The 18,284-nt window shown below is 36.4% G+C and overlaps 1 protein-coding gene and 1 non-coding gene across 2 annotated transcripts; one reads left to right on the forward strand and one right to left on the reverse strand.

Moving 5' to 3' along the window:
- Window positions 1-13,869: 13,869 nt before the first annotated feature.
- On the reverse strand, window positions 13,870-15,359 carry LOC138873033 (uncharacterized). Its single transcript, XM_070151463.1, has 4 exons — window positions 15,015-15,359; window positions 14,643-14,897; window positions 14,164-14,468; window positions 13,870-14,035 (listed from the first exon to the last, which is right to left on the reverse strand). Exons 1-4 carry the CDS (start codon window positions 15,357-15,359, stop codon window positions 13,870-13,872), a joined length of 1,071 nt encoding a protein of 356 aa, XP_070007564.1.
- An 835-nt stretch (window positions 15,360-16,194) lies between these two features.
- On the forward strand, window positions 16,195-16,301 carry LOC138882080 (small nucleolar RNA R71). Its single transcript, XR_011403558.1, has one exon. It is a non-coding gene; the product is annotated as a small nucleolar RNA R71 (small nucleolar RNA).
- The last annotated feature ends 1,983 nt before the right edge of the window (window positions 16,302-18,284 follow it).

The following is an 18,284-nucleotide window of genomic DNA, read 5'->3' on the forward strand; positions in this document are numbered from 1 at the left end:
TGAATAATATTATTTTTTCATATTTAGATTTTGCAGAAGTTGTAAAAGTATGTATAATAACAAATATATTACCAAGCACACTATTATGATGGATAGTGGTACAAAGTTTATGCGTAGAACAGTAGCTAACACTTTAAAAATTTATCCCATTTTCAAAATCAACTAAAAATTTGTTATCCTTTGAATCATGTAAGAAATTTTAAATAAATTAGTATTTTAATTATCTAATATAAATTATTTATTTATTTAGAGAAGATGTAACATAATTGTAATCTATTAATTTTAGACGTAATATAATGGTTAATACTTTAGAGAGTTATCCCTTTTTGAAATTCATTGTAATATTATTTATCAAATCATTCATTAATTAACTATGTAAGAAGTCTTAATATAGGACTTTAAAATCATTTAATATTTTAATTATCTAATATAACTTATTTATTTATTTGGATAATATAACATTACTGTAATTCTTTGCATGTGTGTGTCTATATATATATATATATATATATATATATATATATATATATATCATAATACACTTGCATATCAAATTTGTGCTACTTTTTAACCCAAAAAATATTTTTATATAATATTTAAATATAAAATTCAATAATTAAAATAAATAACAAAATTTAAAAATATAAAAGATATAAAAGAGGTAAGGAAAAAGAGAGTTCATAAAAGTAGTTGACCAGAGTCAACAACATTAATTATTCTACATATAAAGATTCAAAAATAAAATATGATCATATTAGTTTTTTAATCCGTTGGAACATAGAATTCATAGTATATACTTATACTATGAATTATTTTCATTTATATTGAGAATAAATAATTAAGTATCTAAATTATATAACTAACTAGCTAAAGAATCCTATTAAATTCTTTTTCAAATTTATCATAAAATAAAAATACATTTTCAAGTTTACAAACTCTTTATTAGGGTACATAAATTTATTTTTATAGAAAAGAGCACTGACAGTGAAAGAAATAAAAAAATCAATATAATATAGTATGAGGGTCAGATTGATAAAATGCAAATTTGAAGTAATAAATATGAAATAGTAAAAGATAAGTTGTATTCTATTTGAGTTGTCATAAATTAACTTTTTCTTTGTTTGCATTTATTCCAGCAAATGACCGGTCCATTTTTTTTATATATTAATTATTTGTTGTAAATTGTTAACAAAACGTTAGTCAATTTTAGATTTTGTATTGTCATGTATCAAATTAATATTTAAGAGCTATAAGCTAAACTTCTCATTTCCAAAACTCTAAAGATCAAAGATTAAATTTCTTGATATATATTATTCATCAAATCATTAAATAATAGTTTGAAAAATATATTTATATTATTTATTTTCAGTATAATTTTCTTAAAGATTCTCATAAAGTCCTCAAAATCACAATAAGGCATTTGCAAAATTTAATGGGATATGATTACTTCCTTTATTGAGCTATAGCTTGATAGGGTCAACATTCATTATTTTTAGGAACTTATAATTTTTTAAAACTTTTATAACTCAAACACATTATTTGATACTCCCTCCGGTCCAATTTAATTAATTTTTTTACCTTTTTAGTAGTCCATAATATATAATTTTTTCAGGTATCAAGAAGGAATTAATTTTTTTTTTAAAATTGCCTTTGTAGTATTTGTTGTATTTGAACAAATTAAGATTAATATGGTCTTAAGATTAATATGGTCAATTTTATTGTTAATTAATGTTCAAAGATAAAATTTTTAATATCAAACAATAAAAAAATCAATTAAAGTGAACCAACAAGAGTAATATCTATGTGATTTTTTAAACTTATATACTTATCAAAAGCTCGTACCCTAACCTTAGCGAAATGTTGTCCGCTTTTTTTTACCCTTTAAAATAGAGTTTACACTCGACAAAATCATCATTTAAATTTTCTTCTAATATTTAGGAGTTTTAAATCAACTAAAACTTTGAAGTGCTATATAAGAAATCCTAATACGTAGGATATTAAAATTAATTAAATCTTTACCTTATATAAATTAAAATATTCACTTATTCTTTTATTTATGTAGACCAAGCAAGGGAAGTTTAGCATCAAGACAATGTATATAGCAGCAAGGTTTCAATTTTAGAAAGTTACATGGAAGAATCTTGTGCTGGGAGATGTTACTATACCAAGGCATCTATTTATTCTGTGGCTAGCTCTCAACCAAAGGTTAGCAACAGTGGATAGACTGGCAAAATGGAAGATTGATGTGCCAAATGAATGTGTGTTATGCACTAGCCAGAAAGAAGAGACGCTGGATCACCTTTTCTTTGAATGTGCTTATGCTAGATCAATATGGGCTGCATTAGTAGGCTGGTTGAAAGAAAAGCACAATGTTGGAAGCTGGGAACACGAATTAAAATGGCTGATCAAGAGGACAAACAGCAGCAGACCACGAGCTCAAGTTCTCATATTTCTATTTGCAGCAACAATTTATTACACATGGATGGAGAGGAACAAAAGAAGATTTCAGAACCAGTGTATTACATATGCAGAAAGAGTTCGAGAAATAGCCATGCAGCTACATATCAAAGGCCAGAACATGAGCAAATGGAAGTCAATGTTAGAACAGTTAAATAGATATCCTAGCGGAAACAATGTATAAATCACGAAGAGATTAGGAAAAGTACATAACTGTAGTTATGAGAATAGAAAGATCGTAAAGGATCTAACTCTAGAGGCCCATGGGCTAGCGAATGTAAATATTTCAATTGGTTAAATATAAATTTTAATTTGACCAAAAAAAAAAATTACGAACATACATATATGACTTTGATAACCATTTCAAAGTTCCAATTGGATGTACACTTCTTTTCTAATATTTAAATTATTGTATATATGTAAAATTATATAATTATTTTCTCAAAAAAACATACTTTTATCGTTAAATATTTAAAGTGTAATCCATATTTTGATTACCTATAAGTTTAATATTTTTTGACGGTAAAAAATTATATCGTACTATGAATAATTGTAAAAGATAATATTTTAAACAATATGGGAGAAAAAGATAAAAAAAAAATGAAAAACTATATATACAACCTACTGCAGTCTATCATTAAAGAATTAAACATATAACTCTTAACTTTAATATTTTCTGACGGTAAACATATAACTCTTAACTGACCATATTTTGACTATCTGTAACTCTTAACTGACCATAACAATTTATACTACTATGAATAATTCTAAAAGTTTAGTTTTGTGAAAATAATAGAGAAAGGTAATGGAACAAATAAGAAACATAAATATACAACTCACTGGAAACAAGGTAAGATATTCTTAGTTTGGTCATCTATATTTATATGACTAAAATAATGTACAATTTTTTCAATATTCTTCTTAATTCTAACAAAATATAAAGATTTTTTCAACGTTAATTCTAACAAAATATAAAAGATGAATAAATTATTATTATAATCTTATTATTACTTTCTTTATAATAAAATTCCGCTAATTAATCGCACAAGACAGAAGATAATCACTTAACTTGGTGAATTGGAGGTAAAACGTAAATAAGACGTCTGAGGTAGGTGGGCCGAAAGTTATTCTTTTATTAAGCTTGCCAAATCGATTAACTTCAACATTGTAAAAAACTTACCTTTATTTATATATTTATTTATTTTATATCTCAAAATAATATTTAATAATATTTACGTAATCTTTATGGATTGACGTGATACACACGTGCAACACATGTACATTAAAACTAGTTATAATAATGATGCAAATGAAGATATTATCCTTAATTTAAAATTCACTTTAATCGGCTATCTAAAAATTTAAATGATTCTTTGGTCGGATTTATTTCAGTATGACTTCACTTTTAGTTTATTGATATCTTTAGCCCCAGAATTTAAATTTTTAATACCCTATATATACAAAAATTTTGTTCTTTGAATCATTAAATGTTAAATTAGTTGATTATTATTATTATAAAATATTGCATAAATTGTCTTAAAATTGTCAAGTAGTTTATTTTTCGACACCATACTTGACTTAACCTCAATGTAAACTACTCAAATTGCATTCCAATTCAAATTCGAGTATCATATTAGTTTGTTAGTAATAGTGATTTTTTTAAAAATGACACATAATGTAAATTAAAAAAAATATTCTAAGATATCCTTATCTTATAATCTATGGATTTGAGTTGAAAAAACAAATATTTAAAATCGATGAGATTAACTTTCAAATTTTTTATACTCAACAAAGATAAAACATAAGAAGAAACTTGTTGTCATCTTTTATTTCTCGTTTTTAGATCTTTCTAACGTTTTTTTCAATATTTATTTTCTTTTATCTTATTTTTATGTCATTATTTCTTTTGTTACAAAAAATTAATTTATTTCACTATAAAAGAATGAGTTTTAATAAAAATTGTCTACCTATGAACTTTAATTATATTTTTAGTCTTTGGTTGAAATTATTTCATATTTTTCTTTTGGCTTTATCTAATCAGCCTAAATAGGTGCTCACCCGACCACTTAAATTAAAAAATTGAATGATGTATAATTTATATATAATCCATATATAATATGTGTATAATCGTGTGTTGTCGGTATATCATCTATTTATATTAGCTATAAAAAGTAAACAATAAATATGGCCGGATATTATGTAAATATTTCATAAGATTTCGTTTTTTTTAGTTTATCCATGATATACTTCTATTATAATAATTTTAAAACTCTTTACTAATGTTAAAAAATATCTTATCTTTGAATTGAAAAAGTAAAGAGTTTTTTTGAAATAATTTGTTTACATTTTAAAAAAATATTTCACGTCATACCAATTTTTTCTTTATATATACTCTTTGTTACACTTAAAAGTCGCTATAGAAACTATCAATTAGAAACCAGTTTATCTCTTATTGAGTTTGAAAAAAAAAAAGCCTTTCACATAATCTAATGATTCAAAACTAATATTATTCAACAACAAAAAATATTATACCCTTGCAATATTGGCTTGCCTACAGCTAAATGAAGGGGTTTCAGCTTATACCCTTCAATTCCTTGAATGTGCTAAATTGCAATTAATGATAGCAATTGTATAGCCAAAGTTTTGTTATTTGTTTGATGTCCACTTATGCAAATTGACTCTTCAAACAAATAATCTTCAAGAAGAAAAAAGAAACAACTTTTTTTTTTCTAATATTGACTAATTTTGTGATGTTTCTTTCTCCAGCATGTATGTTTAATTTATTAAATATGTAAGTAAACTTTTATTTGGTTTTGTAAACTCTTTTTTGTTATTTAGATAAACATAGACGTGTACCCTATATATTACATTTATTTAAAAGAATTTCGTTTTAATCAAATGTAGCTACGATGTTTCAAAGATCTATACTTATTGAATTTTAAATGTGAAAGAGTTTTATAGTTATATAAAGTGTTTTTTTTTCTAGAGGCGAAGTAATATTTAAATAATTATAAAAAATAACAAAAGTACCTAATATGATTGCATATGATCATTAACTGAATTAAGTATGATAACATGATAAAAAAAATATTTTTAATTTAAATTCGAATTTTAGAACTTTATCTATAAATTCAAAATTATCTTTTAATTCAAATATATATATAATATTTATTCGTATTTAACTAAAATAGTCAAATATAGAATAAAGTTAACATATACTATTGACATTTATTAGCTTGCCACTTGGCTTAATCACAATGTCAATTATATATGGCAACTTTCTTGCTTTAATATATATATATATATATATATATATATATATATATATATATATATATATATATATATAGATAGATAGATATTAAAAACACGAAAACCTTTAGCGAAATATCGTTCATCTTTTTTTACCCTTTAAAATTAGCTTTCACGTTGGACAAAATAGTAATTTAAGTTATTTTCCTAAATTGTAGGAATACTCATTTAATTATTTCGATATATTTAGAAATACTCTCTTAGTCATTTCCCAAATACTTCATATAAACTCTATCTAGGTTTAGGGTATTAAATCCAAGCACTTCACGAGTATTCTTTTTATATGAGGTTTATGAGTATTTTTTTTTGTTACAAAGATTTAGGTTTAGTTATCCTAATTTACTCTTTTGCTCCAGTCTTAGGAGTTCTTTTTAAAAGTTTACGGGTATTTTGTTAAACATGATTATTTAATTATTTCTCTTGTATTTAGAATTTTGATAGCAACTAAATTTTTTGTTATTAAATCATGCTTGGGAGCAAGAACAAATATCTAGCGATCACAAAAGTAGTAATCTCAAAAGTTCATTGATCACGCCCAATTATGCCTTATAAAAGGACAATGCGGACGTTACAAATATAACCTGAGTATTTATGCCTAGAGTCGAATCCACAGAGAATTAACCTATCAATTACTTTTGTTGGACTTACTAAATTCTTTAGAATCAACTTCCCCAAACGTTGTGAATAACAGTTGATGGTATATTTAATAACTAAGATTGAAAATCAATAAACAGTTATAAACTAAATATGCTTAAGTTGTGAACAATAATGAGAAGGTTCTAAGGTAGTGATTTCCCCTATTGATGGAATCCCTTCTGTTTATGTTTCATATAGATTTACCAACACATCTCTATCAACCATAATCACTCTTTTTACCGTGAATCTCTCCCGAGTAATCACGATAATTTACTAGGTGCACTCTCCCGAGATACGCTAGCTGGCTTTGTTTCTTATAGTTCACTTTAGATTGCACCCAAGACTTCGTTATCCCTAATCCCGCCTTTAAACCCGCAGTTATAGATCCCTCTTATACTTTGGGAGTGGTGTTGTTCAACAATCACCTAAATATGCACTCTCTCCCGAGTTATGCATACTAAATAGGCACAACTAATTGAGGATCCTGTCAATTAACTACAACAAGCACGTAGTTGAACAAATAGAGATTAAACTGGCAAACTATATTAACATAATCAAGAAATTCATCCTTCAATAGGTTCCATCAAAACCCTAGACAAAGGATTTAGCTACTCATGACAATGGGTAAATAAACTATGAAAATATTCATGATCAAAATTGCAAGAAAAATAAAGAGAAGAAGAAAATATGATGTTTTGGGTGATCTCTCACACTTGTTTCTCTTGCCAAAGTACTTTCTAAAACATTACATGCCTCCTTTGGACGAGTTCTATTGTTTAATATAGGGTTTGGGCTAAAATTTCCGTGTTTTGCACTTCAGTCCCTCAATTTTCCGCTTCCTATCGCGGTCCTACCGCGGTCATGCCAGGACCGCGGCCAACTAGCCTCTCAGAATCCGCAACAGCCTTCTGCCGCGGTCTGACCGCGGTTACGCCGGGACCACGGCAGTCCATCTCTAGTTCTGGTTTTGCTGCCTTCGCGTGGTGCACTTAGCGGATATTGTAAGATTGGCCTCTTTTTCTTAGTAATTGATCCCAAAATACTCCATAGACTTCTTTTATTGTATATCTGCAAAGCATGAAAAGCACTAATCAGAGCATTTTGTTATCACTTTTTACCATAAAAACTATACAAGAAGGTGGTTCTTTAGGGCCTAATTATAGTCCAATTCACCTATTATCAACACCCCACACTTAAATCTTTGCTCGTCCTCGAGCAAGTTGAACCACACTTCTAGGCCTAATCGTTCGATGCATTACCCAGTTTATGTCACACCCGCCATTATGAAAGAACAACCTAAGCAGTGCAACAACCACACCTCAGATGAAGACTCTAATGCCATGCCACACTCGTGCTTACTCTAGTTACTCTAAACAGAGGTGAAAACTTGCTTTTTCTTCCTGAGTCACATGCCCCTCACATCATATTTCTGAGAGAAGTTCCACACACATAAAATCAAGCAACAAGGAACTATAGATAGAACGAATCCACTCACTCTCAGCAAAGAACATTCACATGCCACACAGATACACCATAAGCTTGCCCTTAGTGTAATACTCTACTAATCAAGTTATTCAGTCCAAGATCAAGAGGTCTTTATTTGGTTATAATGTAGGCTAAGGGACGGGTAAGATATATTTGGATATAGTGACTAACCTCTCTAAGCACTTTTAATACAATCGTTCCCTTTATTCCAATTTCCATGTTCAACCCAATCATTCTTCCACACTTGTTTCATAGGCTACCCCCACTTTTCTTTAGGTGCAACTGGCCTCTCTTTTTTTTAACAGCTATTGTACCATTCAAGTATTTTCCTGAGTTTCTTTTTCCTACTTCATTACTACCCCACACTTTGATTTTTATATGCTCTTTAACGATTCAAGTGCTTCTAGGAGGTACAGGTTCAAACAATCAAACTATTCAAACACAGGGATGTAGGTTGTTGTAAGGTTATCAAAGAACAGGCTTCAGGCTCGAAGGGGTTAACTATGGCAATATGTACAGGTGGATTCATAAGTATACATGCTACACAAGGAAATGCCTCAATCATCTCTAAGACCAAACAACTTCTATTTCGCATTGCAGACATACATGGCAAGTTCTAAGTATCGTATGCAAGCACAGAATACAAGTATTATCTCACACACACTTGGCATGTAACTCATTCCGAATTAGTTTGTCAACACACTCACGTGAGCGTTCAAGAAAGACAAGGTGTGCAGAATTAAGGCATAAAATTACGAGTCTACAAACGAGCCTAGACGTCGCACCCTCAAGTTCGTTTTAGTTATTTGCAGGTGTGTACATTACGGGTTGCATTCTTGCCTTCACCCATCTTGATCCAATAGAGTCCTAAGGGTCCTAAAAATATTAAATAAAAATCTACCTGACCCGGTTCAAGAAAAGCCCTTGGAAAAGAACCGTGGTCAAAAGAAAAACCAAGGAGGAATTACTACACTACCTAAAAAGAAAAAGAAAAAAAATTAAAAAAAATCTAAATGGACTACTTCCCTCAAGAGTACTGTCCAAGTGGTCCGTCCTCAGGAAGAGTCTCCTACATTTATTTATTTTACAACCAATGTATATGTACACTAACAATACACCACTAAAGCAAGTCTCTCACCCTACACAAAAAGAATATGGCATGTCCCCATGTCATAACACAAATATAGTGCAGAAGGGTAAGAAGACTTCCCTGAGCGTCACTCGGAGTCGGAGACGGTGCTGGGATCCACATGACAAGCCTTCCCCAAAGCACGGAACCAAGCCATCATCCGGCTCTCAGACCTAGCATGCCGCTGAGACATGACATCCATACGTACATGCAAGCCATCCACCGAGGAGTGAAGATCTGCCACCTCTTCCTCCAAAGAATGCAACATGGGTCGGCTGGACTGTGATCTAGAGAACCCTTCCCTAGTATGGGGTTGCCTAGAGGATCCGGCTCCATCATAGGATCTCCTGGATGGTGCCATGGGTGCTGGGGCGTCATCCTCATCATCAAGCTCAATGGTTGTGGGTGCATCTCTGCCCACTGTGATCTTTGAAGCTCTGAATACTGCTTTTACGGGCAAAGCTCCATCTGTAGGATTGGTGGGGACACCATCCAGCAGACACAACTTCGTCACAAGTGAGGGGAAGTAAAACCCCTTAGATAGCAGAGGTGACCGAAGGATCATTTCATCTCCAATAATTCTCGCCACATCAAAGTCTTTCTTGGTGACGAAGCACCACACCAATAGCGCCCGTAGGTGGTTCACATCTGTCGTGTTGCCCGTGGGAAATAATCGGCTACAAATAATGGTGAACCAGCACTTAGCCTCATGTGTGAACGACTTGGAGTGAAGGGTAATGTTCTCCTGTATCCAGATTGGTCGACCCCCTGCGCAGATTGTCACAATCATAGTGTCCTAAGTGACCCCTTGGGCGTCGTGGTAATGATCAATGTCACCAATGAACTGGGGCAGCTGCAAGACCTGGCGAATCTTCAGAATTGAGGCATCCACCACCCTGCCCCGCACAATCACAGACCGGCACAAATTTTCTGGGCAGTTCGCGTAGAACTCCCGGACTATCATCGGGTCTGCCGTCTCAGGTTCATCAAACAAGAATTCCATCTCCCTCCGTCTGATTTCCTCATACATGTCTGCTTTTTCCATACTGAGGGTAGCCCTGTCAACAGGAATCTCAGGGATAAAGCTTTTGGTGGCCTTAGCATGAAACGCGTCCTCGGCCTCCTGTGACTGGAACCTGGTGGCATTATATGTTGGCATTTGGGAAGTGCTTGCCGAGCTCTTTCGCCTTTTTCGGGCCATATTACCTGCAGACAATTCAGGGTAACAATCAGATGCATCCTAACATGTGCTAGTTGGATGGGTACTCAGACTTCGCCACCCGATGGCACCAAACAATTTCCTTTTGTCAAACAATGGCAGTATACCCAATTAGTAAGGTGCCCAAAGTTGACAACCTCCACTATTGCCCTCACACCACTATTAATGCTACAATTCCGCCATATAATACCCCACACAATCTCCCACAACTGAATCATGTCAAATGCTACCACCACCATAAACTAAGAAGGGCACAAAGTGCTCCAAAATTTTACAACATACCCCCAATTTTCGGCCATTTAGACCCCTCACCAAGCTTCACCCTAAAAAATTTGTTTAGGCCTCCAAACTTTATAAAAATCACCCCCAAGTTAAGCACAATGAAAACCCAACCATTTAAACATCAATCATGGCCAAAAGAAGCAAATAATGGATAAAAGGAAAGAAAAGAAAGAAAGAAAAAAATAAAAAATAAAAAATTTACACTAAAACACTACACTAAGTTATGTAAAAGAAAGAGAAAAGAATAGAGAAGCTTACCTTGAGAAAGAATGGAAGGGATAGGTTGTGGAGAGAGAGAGATGGAGAAGAAAGGAGGGGCAATTGGGAGATGGTGTGAAAGAGAGAAGAGAAGAGAGAATGGGATGGGGGATGCGGGTGGGTGAAGAGAAAAAGGGTTTGGGTGAATAGTGGGGGGTTAGGTTTATTAAAAGGGGGGAGAAAAAAAAAATCTGCACTTACCTGGCCCGCGTTGGTCTGCCGCGGTCCTACCGCGGTTACGTTGGGACCGCGGTAGACCCTTTTCAGAGAGTGTATTTGACCGTGGTCCTACCGCGGGTACGCTGGGACCGCGGTAGACCTCTTTTAGAGGAGGTCCTTGACCGCGGTCCGACCGCGGTTACGCTGGGACCGCGGTCTGGGTATGTTTCTGCTACTACTTTTTTTTTTTGAAGTTATGCATTACACTTACAACACATTCGTGGGTTTCCTCCCACGCAGCGCCTGATTTAACGTCGCGGCACGACTCAGATGAGCGCATTTAAGGCTCGCTCGACCTCTATGGTTCAGTCAGGTGTAGCTCAGACACTTCCTTTGGTTCGCTTATGCCCACATATAGTTTCAATCTCTGCCCATTGACTCTAAATGTACGAGAGTCTTTCTCTGTGGCAATCTCGACAACACCTGAAGGGAAAACTTCGACCACTCTAAATGGTCTAGACCATCGCGACCTGAGTTTACCCAGAAATAGCCTTAATCATGAGTTATAAAGCAACACCATATCTCCAGGATTGAAATTTCGCTCCATAATGTTCTTGTCGTGCAACCTCTTCATTCTTTCCTTGTACAACCTTGTGCTCTCAAAAGCAAGATGTCTGAACTCGTCGAGCACATGCAATTCTGTGATCCTCGTTGTGCCCGCAGCCTCGATGTCTAGATTCAGCTGTTTCAGTGCCCACCACGCTCTTTGTTCAAGTTCCACTGGCAAATGGCAGGCCTTCCCGAATACCAACTTATATGGTGACATACCAATCGGTATTTTAAAAGTAGTTCTATAGGCCCAGAGTGCATCATCTAACTTTTTCGCCCAATCAGTTCTTGTGGCGTTCACAGTCTTGGTTAGCACACTCTTTATCACTCTGTTGGACACTTCAACCTGCCCACTAGTTTGTGGGTGATAAGGGGTAGCCACCTTGTGGCGTACATCATACTTTGCAAGCAACTTCTCGAAAGCTCTATTACAGAAGTGAGTGCCTCCGTCACTGATAATCGCTCTTGGTGTCCCAAATCTAGTGAATATGTTCTTCTTCAAAAACCCCACCACCACTCTTGCATCATTAGTGGGCAACGCTGCAGTTTCTACCCATTTGGACACGTAATCCACAACAACAAGTATGTACTTATTGCCATAGGAGCTAACGAAGGGACCCATGAAGTCAATCCCCCAGACATCAAACACTTCCACCTCTTGAATTGGGTTCATGGGCATCTCATGGTGATGGGAAATGTTCCCGGTCCGCTGACATTCATTGCAACCCTTCACCCATTGATGCGCATCTTTAAACACTATTGGCCAAAAGAATCTGGCCTCAAGCATTTTCGCAGCTGTCATGACCCCTCCAAAATGTCCTCCATAAGCCGATGCGTGACAAGCCTGCAAAACAGACGATTGTTCTATCTCGGGGACACACCTCCGGATCATATTGTCAACACAAATTCTAAACAGGTAAGGCTCATCCCAATAATACATGCGGCAATCACGATAAAACTTTTTCTTTTGTACAGATGAAAGGTCATAGGGAACTATACCGCAGGCCAGGTAATTTGCAAAATCTGCATACCATGGCGCTTTCTCAAGATTAGTAGCGAGCAGCTGCTCGTCTGGAAAGCTTTCCAGAATATCTTCAGCCTCAACTGCATTTTCAGCTCCCTCAAGTCATGATAGATGATCAGCGACTTGGTTCTATGTGCCTTTACGGTCATGAATTTCAAGGTCGAATTCTTGCAGCAACAACACCCAATGAATCAGGCGCGGCTTAGACTCCTTCTTATCGATCAAGTACCTGAGAGCTGCATGATCAGTCTGTACAATTACCTTAGAACCAATCAAATATGATCTGAACTTGTCGAAGGCAAACACACAACCAACATCTCCTTCTCAGTCATAGTATAGTTCAGCTGAGCTCCACTCAGCATTCTACTAGCATAGTAGATTGGATGTATCAGCTTGTCCTTCTGCTGTCCCAACACTGCCCCCACTGCGTAGTCACTGGCATCACACATGAGTTCGAATGGTTGCTCCCAGTTAGGGGCAACAATGATAGGTGTTGTGACCAGTCTCTTTTTCAGCTCCTCGAATGCTACCCTGCAATTATCAGAAAACAAGAAAGGGTGATCTTTTTCTAACAACTTACAGAGAGGGTTGACAATTTTTGAGAAGTCTTTTATGAATCTCCGGTAGAAACCGGCATGCCCACGGAAGATTCTGATTGCTTTGACTGAAGTTGGAGGAGGTAGCTTTGCTATTACATCCACTTTAGCACGATCCACCTCAATTCTTTTGCTTGACACCCGGTGCCCCAAGACTATGCCTTCTTGTACCATAAAGTGGCACTTCTCCCAATTCAGAACCAGGTTAGTCTCAATACACCGTTTCAGCACATGCGTCAGATTTATCAGGCACTCATCAAATGAATTCCCCACCACTGAGAAGTCATCCATGAACACCTCCATTATGTCCTCTACCATGTCAGTGAATATGGCCATCATGCACCGTTGGAATGTGGCGGGTGCGTTGCATAGGCCAAAGGGCATCCTCCGAAAGGCATAAATGCCATAAGGGCAAGTGAAAGAGGTCTTCTCTCTGTCCTCCGGTGCAATGGAAATCTGGTTGTATCCTGAGTACCCGTCCAGAAAACAGAAGTGTGACCTCCCTGCCAGTCTGTCTAACTTCTGATCAATGAAGGGAAGTGGGAAGTGGTCTTTCCGGTTGGCTAGATTTAGCTTTCTATAATCCATGAAAATTCTCCAGCCCGTGACTGTTTTTGTAGAGATCAATTTATTGTTATCATTCTTAACTACTGTCATACCACCCTTTTTAGGTACACATTGAACTGGGCTAACCCAGCTGCTGTCAGAGACTGGGAAGATAATTCCCGCGTCTAACCACTTTATTACTTCCTTCTTCACCACTTCTTTCATGTTGGGGTTCAGCCTTCTTTGGTGTTCCCTGAAAGGTTTGTGTCCCTCTTCCAGTAGAATTTTGTGCATACAGTAAGCGGGGTTGATCCCCTTTATGTCTGCCATGGTCCACCCAATGGCAGTCTTGCACTCCTTAAGTACCTGCAAGAGTTGTTGTGCCTGCACATCTAACAAACTAGATGAGATAATAGCAGGTAATGTGGAGTTAGGTCCAAGGAATTCATACCTGAGATGGTTGGGCAATGACTTTAACTCCAGTTTTGGCGGTTCTTCGATAGATGGCTTGGCTGGAGAAGTCTCTTGATTTTCCAAGTGCAAGGGCTCAAATTCTAGAGTTCTATCCCAGAACCCTCCACCCTCTAATGCGAACACCCATTTCGCCAGTTCCTCTCCATTCACCTCATCCAAATTCATCAAACATGCAGCAAATGGGTCCTCAATGGTTAGCACCTCATCATCGGTCTCTACGATTACATCCACGACATCAATAAGAGAACAATTGGTGAATTCACTTGGGCGCCTCATAGATTTCTGCACATTGAATGTTATCTCCTCATCGTTCAATATCATCTTGAGCTCCCCGGTTTCACAATCAATGAGAGCTATCCCTGTGGCCAAGAATGGTCTTCCCAAAATTATGGGAATCTCTTCATCCACTCGGCAGTCTAAGATCACAAAATCTGCAGGGAACACAAATTTCCCTACCTGAACTAGCACATCATCCAGTATACCAAAGGGTCGTTTCACTGTCCTGTCAGCCAGCTGCAACAACATAGAGGTGGGTCTAGCTCTTCCAATGCCCAGCCTCTTATAAATTGCCAGGGGCATAAGATTGATGCTGGCCCCTAGATCACACAGCGCTTTAGCAAAAACAAAATTACTAATAGTGCATGGAATTGTAAATCTCCCTAGGTCAGACAGCTTTTCTGCAATTGGTCTAGTCACCACTGCACTACATGTCTGAGTAAGAGTAACTGTGGCCAAGTCTTGGAAATCAAACTTTCGGGACATCAAGTCCTTCATCATTTTTGCATACCCAGGCATCTCCTTCAAAGCTTCAATCAATGGTATGTTTACCTGGATTTGTTTCAGCATTTCGAAGAACTTCTTATATTGTTCCTTCTTTTGGTACTTAGCCAGCCTCTGAGGAAAAGGTGCAGGAGGTCTCTTCTTCCCAATCAACTGGGACTGATCCTTATCAGCTGCTACATCAACTACTGGTTCTTGGACTGTCTCAGCTTCTTTCTCGGTCGCATTCTGGATGCTATTTTCTTCCTGGGCAGGCTGGACTGGCACCTCCGTCTGTTTCATTGACTCATCCAGCTCAATGGGCACTGGCATAAGTGTCTCAGCTTGTCTAGTTTCTCGAGCCCTCTCTTGCTCTACATCCAGATCTTTGCCATTACGTAGACTTACAGCCATCAGCTATTTTGGGCCTTGATCTTTTGGATTTATCTGGGTATCTGCAGGTAGTGTCCCATGAGGACGATTGTTCAGAGACATAGAAATTTGGCCCACATGCACTTCAATATTCTTGATTGCTGCATCATGTGCATCCACTCTCTCATTAATCTTTGCATTAGACCCAATAACCTGCTGCATCATTGCCTTAAGTCTAGCAAACCCATCTTCCTGCTTTCCACCATGCTGCTGCTGAGGAGGGTGATACCCCTGCTGCTGATTCTGATTATTATATCCCTGTGGCCTTGGGTAAGGTGCCATATTGTTAGGGGGTCTCATACCTCCCATGTTTCCATTGTTGAACTGTGGATGAACTGGCTTGTATTGCTGATTTTGCTGGCCCCAATTCTGACCACCCTGTCTCTGGCCTCCATAATTAGACACATAATTCATGTCTTCAGGGTAGTGGTGATGATCATGTTCTGCATTCCATTGGTTACCGATTGGCTGACTAATGCAAGATGCGCACAAGCCCCCATTGGTAGTATCTACGATGTGTACCTGCTGCTTCTGCCCTGACTCTTCCACCTTTTTGGTGAGTATACTCATCTGTGTCAATAAGGTGGCCATATTTTCAGCCATAGAGTTGGATGGATCTAAGGGCACTGAGTGAACCACTGGAGTGATAGGTGCATTCCTGGTTGTCCATCCCGAATTTTGTGCCATCTTGTCAAGCAGACTCTGGCCTTCTCTCCATGTTTTGCTAAAAAATGCTCCACCAGCTGAAGCATCAACAATGTTCTTCACGCTATCTGACAATCTCATGTAAAACCGCTGCCCCAACATCAGATCTGGAATACCATGGTGCGGGCATATAACCAGCATCCCTTTAAAGCGCTCCCATGTTTCATGCAGTGTCTCCATTGGTCTCTGTTTAAAACTCAAAATTTCATCAATTTGTTGAGCAGTCTTATTGGGTGGGTGGAACTTGTTATGGAATTGCCTGACTAACTCATCCCAAGTTGTTATAGAATTTATGGGAAGTGAGTTTAGCCAAGTTTGGGCAGCTCCTGCCACTGAGAATGGAAACAATAACAGCTTGATTGCTTCAGGAGTTACGTTGGGATGCCTTTGGGTTTTGTAGATAGAGAGGAAGTTTTTCAAGTGCTGCTGAGGATCTTCTACTTGCGACCCCGAAAATAGTCCCTTGTTCTGCAACAAGTGCAGCAAGTTATTCGTAATTTGGAATGACTCAGCCTGTATCTGCGGAACTACAATGGTTGTGGACAAATTTTTAGTTGTGGGTTGTGCCCAGTCATAGAGAGCAGCCTCTGGCATTATTGGTACTGCTGGGTTTTCCTCGTGATCCCCCATGACTGTTTCGACTTGTGCAGTTGTTGGTTGTTGTTTGTTTTTCCGATTAGCCCGATTCAAGGCCTTGAAAACTTTCTCGAGATCTGATAATGCTTCAAATACTTCACTAGATCTCGATGAGTTTCTAGGCATGCACTTCTTTCAATTGTAATTGATAACACCGTTAATTCCCCGGCAACGGCGCCAAAATTTAATCATGCCCAACTATGCCTTATAAAAGGACAATGCGGACGTTGCAAATATAACTTGAGTATTTATGCCCAGAGTCGAATCCACATAGAATTAACCTATCAATTACTTTCGTTGTACTTACTAAATTCTTTAGAATCAACTTCCCCAAACGTTGTGAATAACAGTTGATGGTATATTTAATAACTAAGATTGAAAATCAATAAACAGTTATAAACTAAATATGCTTAAGTTGTGAACAATAATGAGAAGGTTCTAAGGTAGTGATTTCCCCTATTGATGGAATCTCTTCTATTTATGTTTCATATAGATTTATCAACACATCTCTATCAACCATGAATACTCTATTTATCGTGAATCTCTCCCGAGTAATCACGATAATTTACTAGGCGCACTCTCCCGAGATACGCTAGCTGGCTTTGTTTCTTATAGTTCACTTTAGATTGCACCCAAGACTTCGTTATCCCTAATCCCGCCTTTAAACCCGCAGTTATAGATCCCTCTTATACTTTGGGAGTGGTGTTGTTCAACAATCACCTAAATATGCACTCTCTCCCGAGTTATGCATACTAAATAGGCACAACTAATTGAGGATCCTGTCAATTAACTACAACAAATACGTAGTTGAACAAATAGAGATTAAACTGGCAAACTATATTAACATAATCAAGAAATTCATCCTTCAATAGGTTCCATCAAAACCCTAGACAAAGGATTTAGCTACTCATGACAATGGGTAAATAAACTATGAAAATATTCATTATCAAAATTGCAAGAAAAATAAAGAGAAGAAGAAAATATGATGTTTTGGGTGATCTCTCACACTTGTTTCTCTTGCCAAAGTACTTTCTAAAACATTACATGCCTCCTTTGGACGAGTTCTATTGTTTAATATAGGGTTTTGGGCTAAAATTTCCGTGTTTTTGCACTTCAGTCCCTCAATTTTCTGCTTCCTATCGCGGTCCTACCGCGGTCATGCCAGGACCGCGGCCAACTAGCCTCTCAGAATCTGCAATAGCCTTCTGTCGCGGTCCGACCGCGGTTACGCCGGGACCGCGGCAGTCCATCTCCAGTTTTGTTTTTGCTGCCTTCGCGTGGTGCACTTAGCGGATATTGTAAGATTGACCTCTTTTTCTCCGTAATTGATCCCAAAAGTACTTCATAGACTTCTTTTATTGTATATAGCCTGCAAAGCATGAAAAACACTAATCAGAGCATTTTGTTATCACTTTTTACCATAAAAACTATACAAGAAGGTGGTTCTTTAGGGCCTAATTATAGTCCAATTCACCTATTATCATTTATCAATTCCATTTTTTTAGAATTCAAGTATCATTCTTAACATAAAATATTTAATTTTAAGAATACAAGAGAAAGAAAAGT

The sequence above is a fragment of the Nicotiana sylvestris genome, chromosome 1 (assembly GCF_000393655.2).
Source record: "Nicotiana sylvestris chromosome 1, ASM39365v2, whole genome shotgun sequence".
In the NCBI taxonomy this organism is placed as follows: Eukaryota; Viridiplantae; Streptophyta; class Magnoliopsida; order Solanales; family Solanaceae; genus Nicotiana; species Nicotiana sylvestris.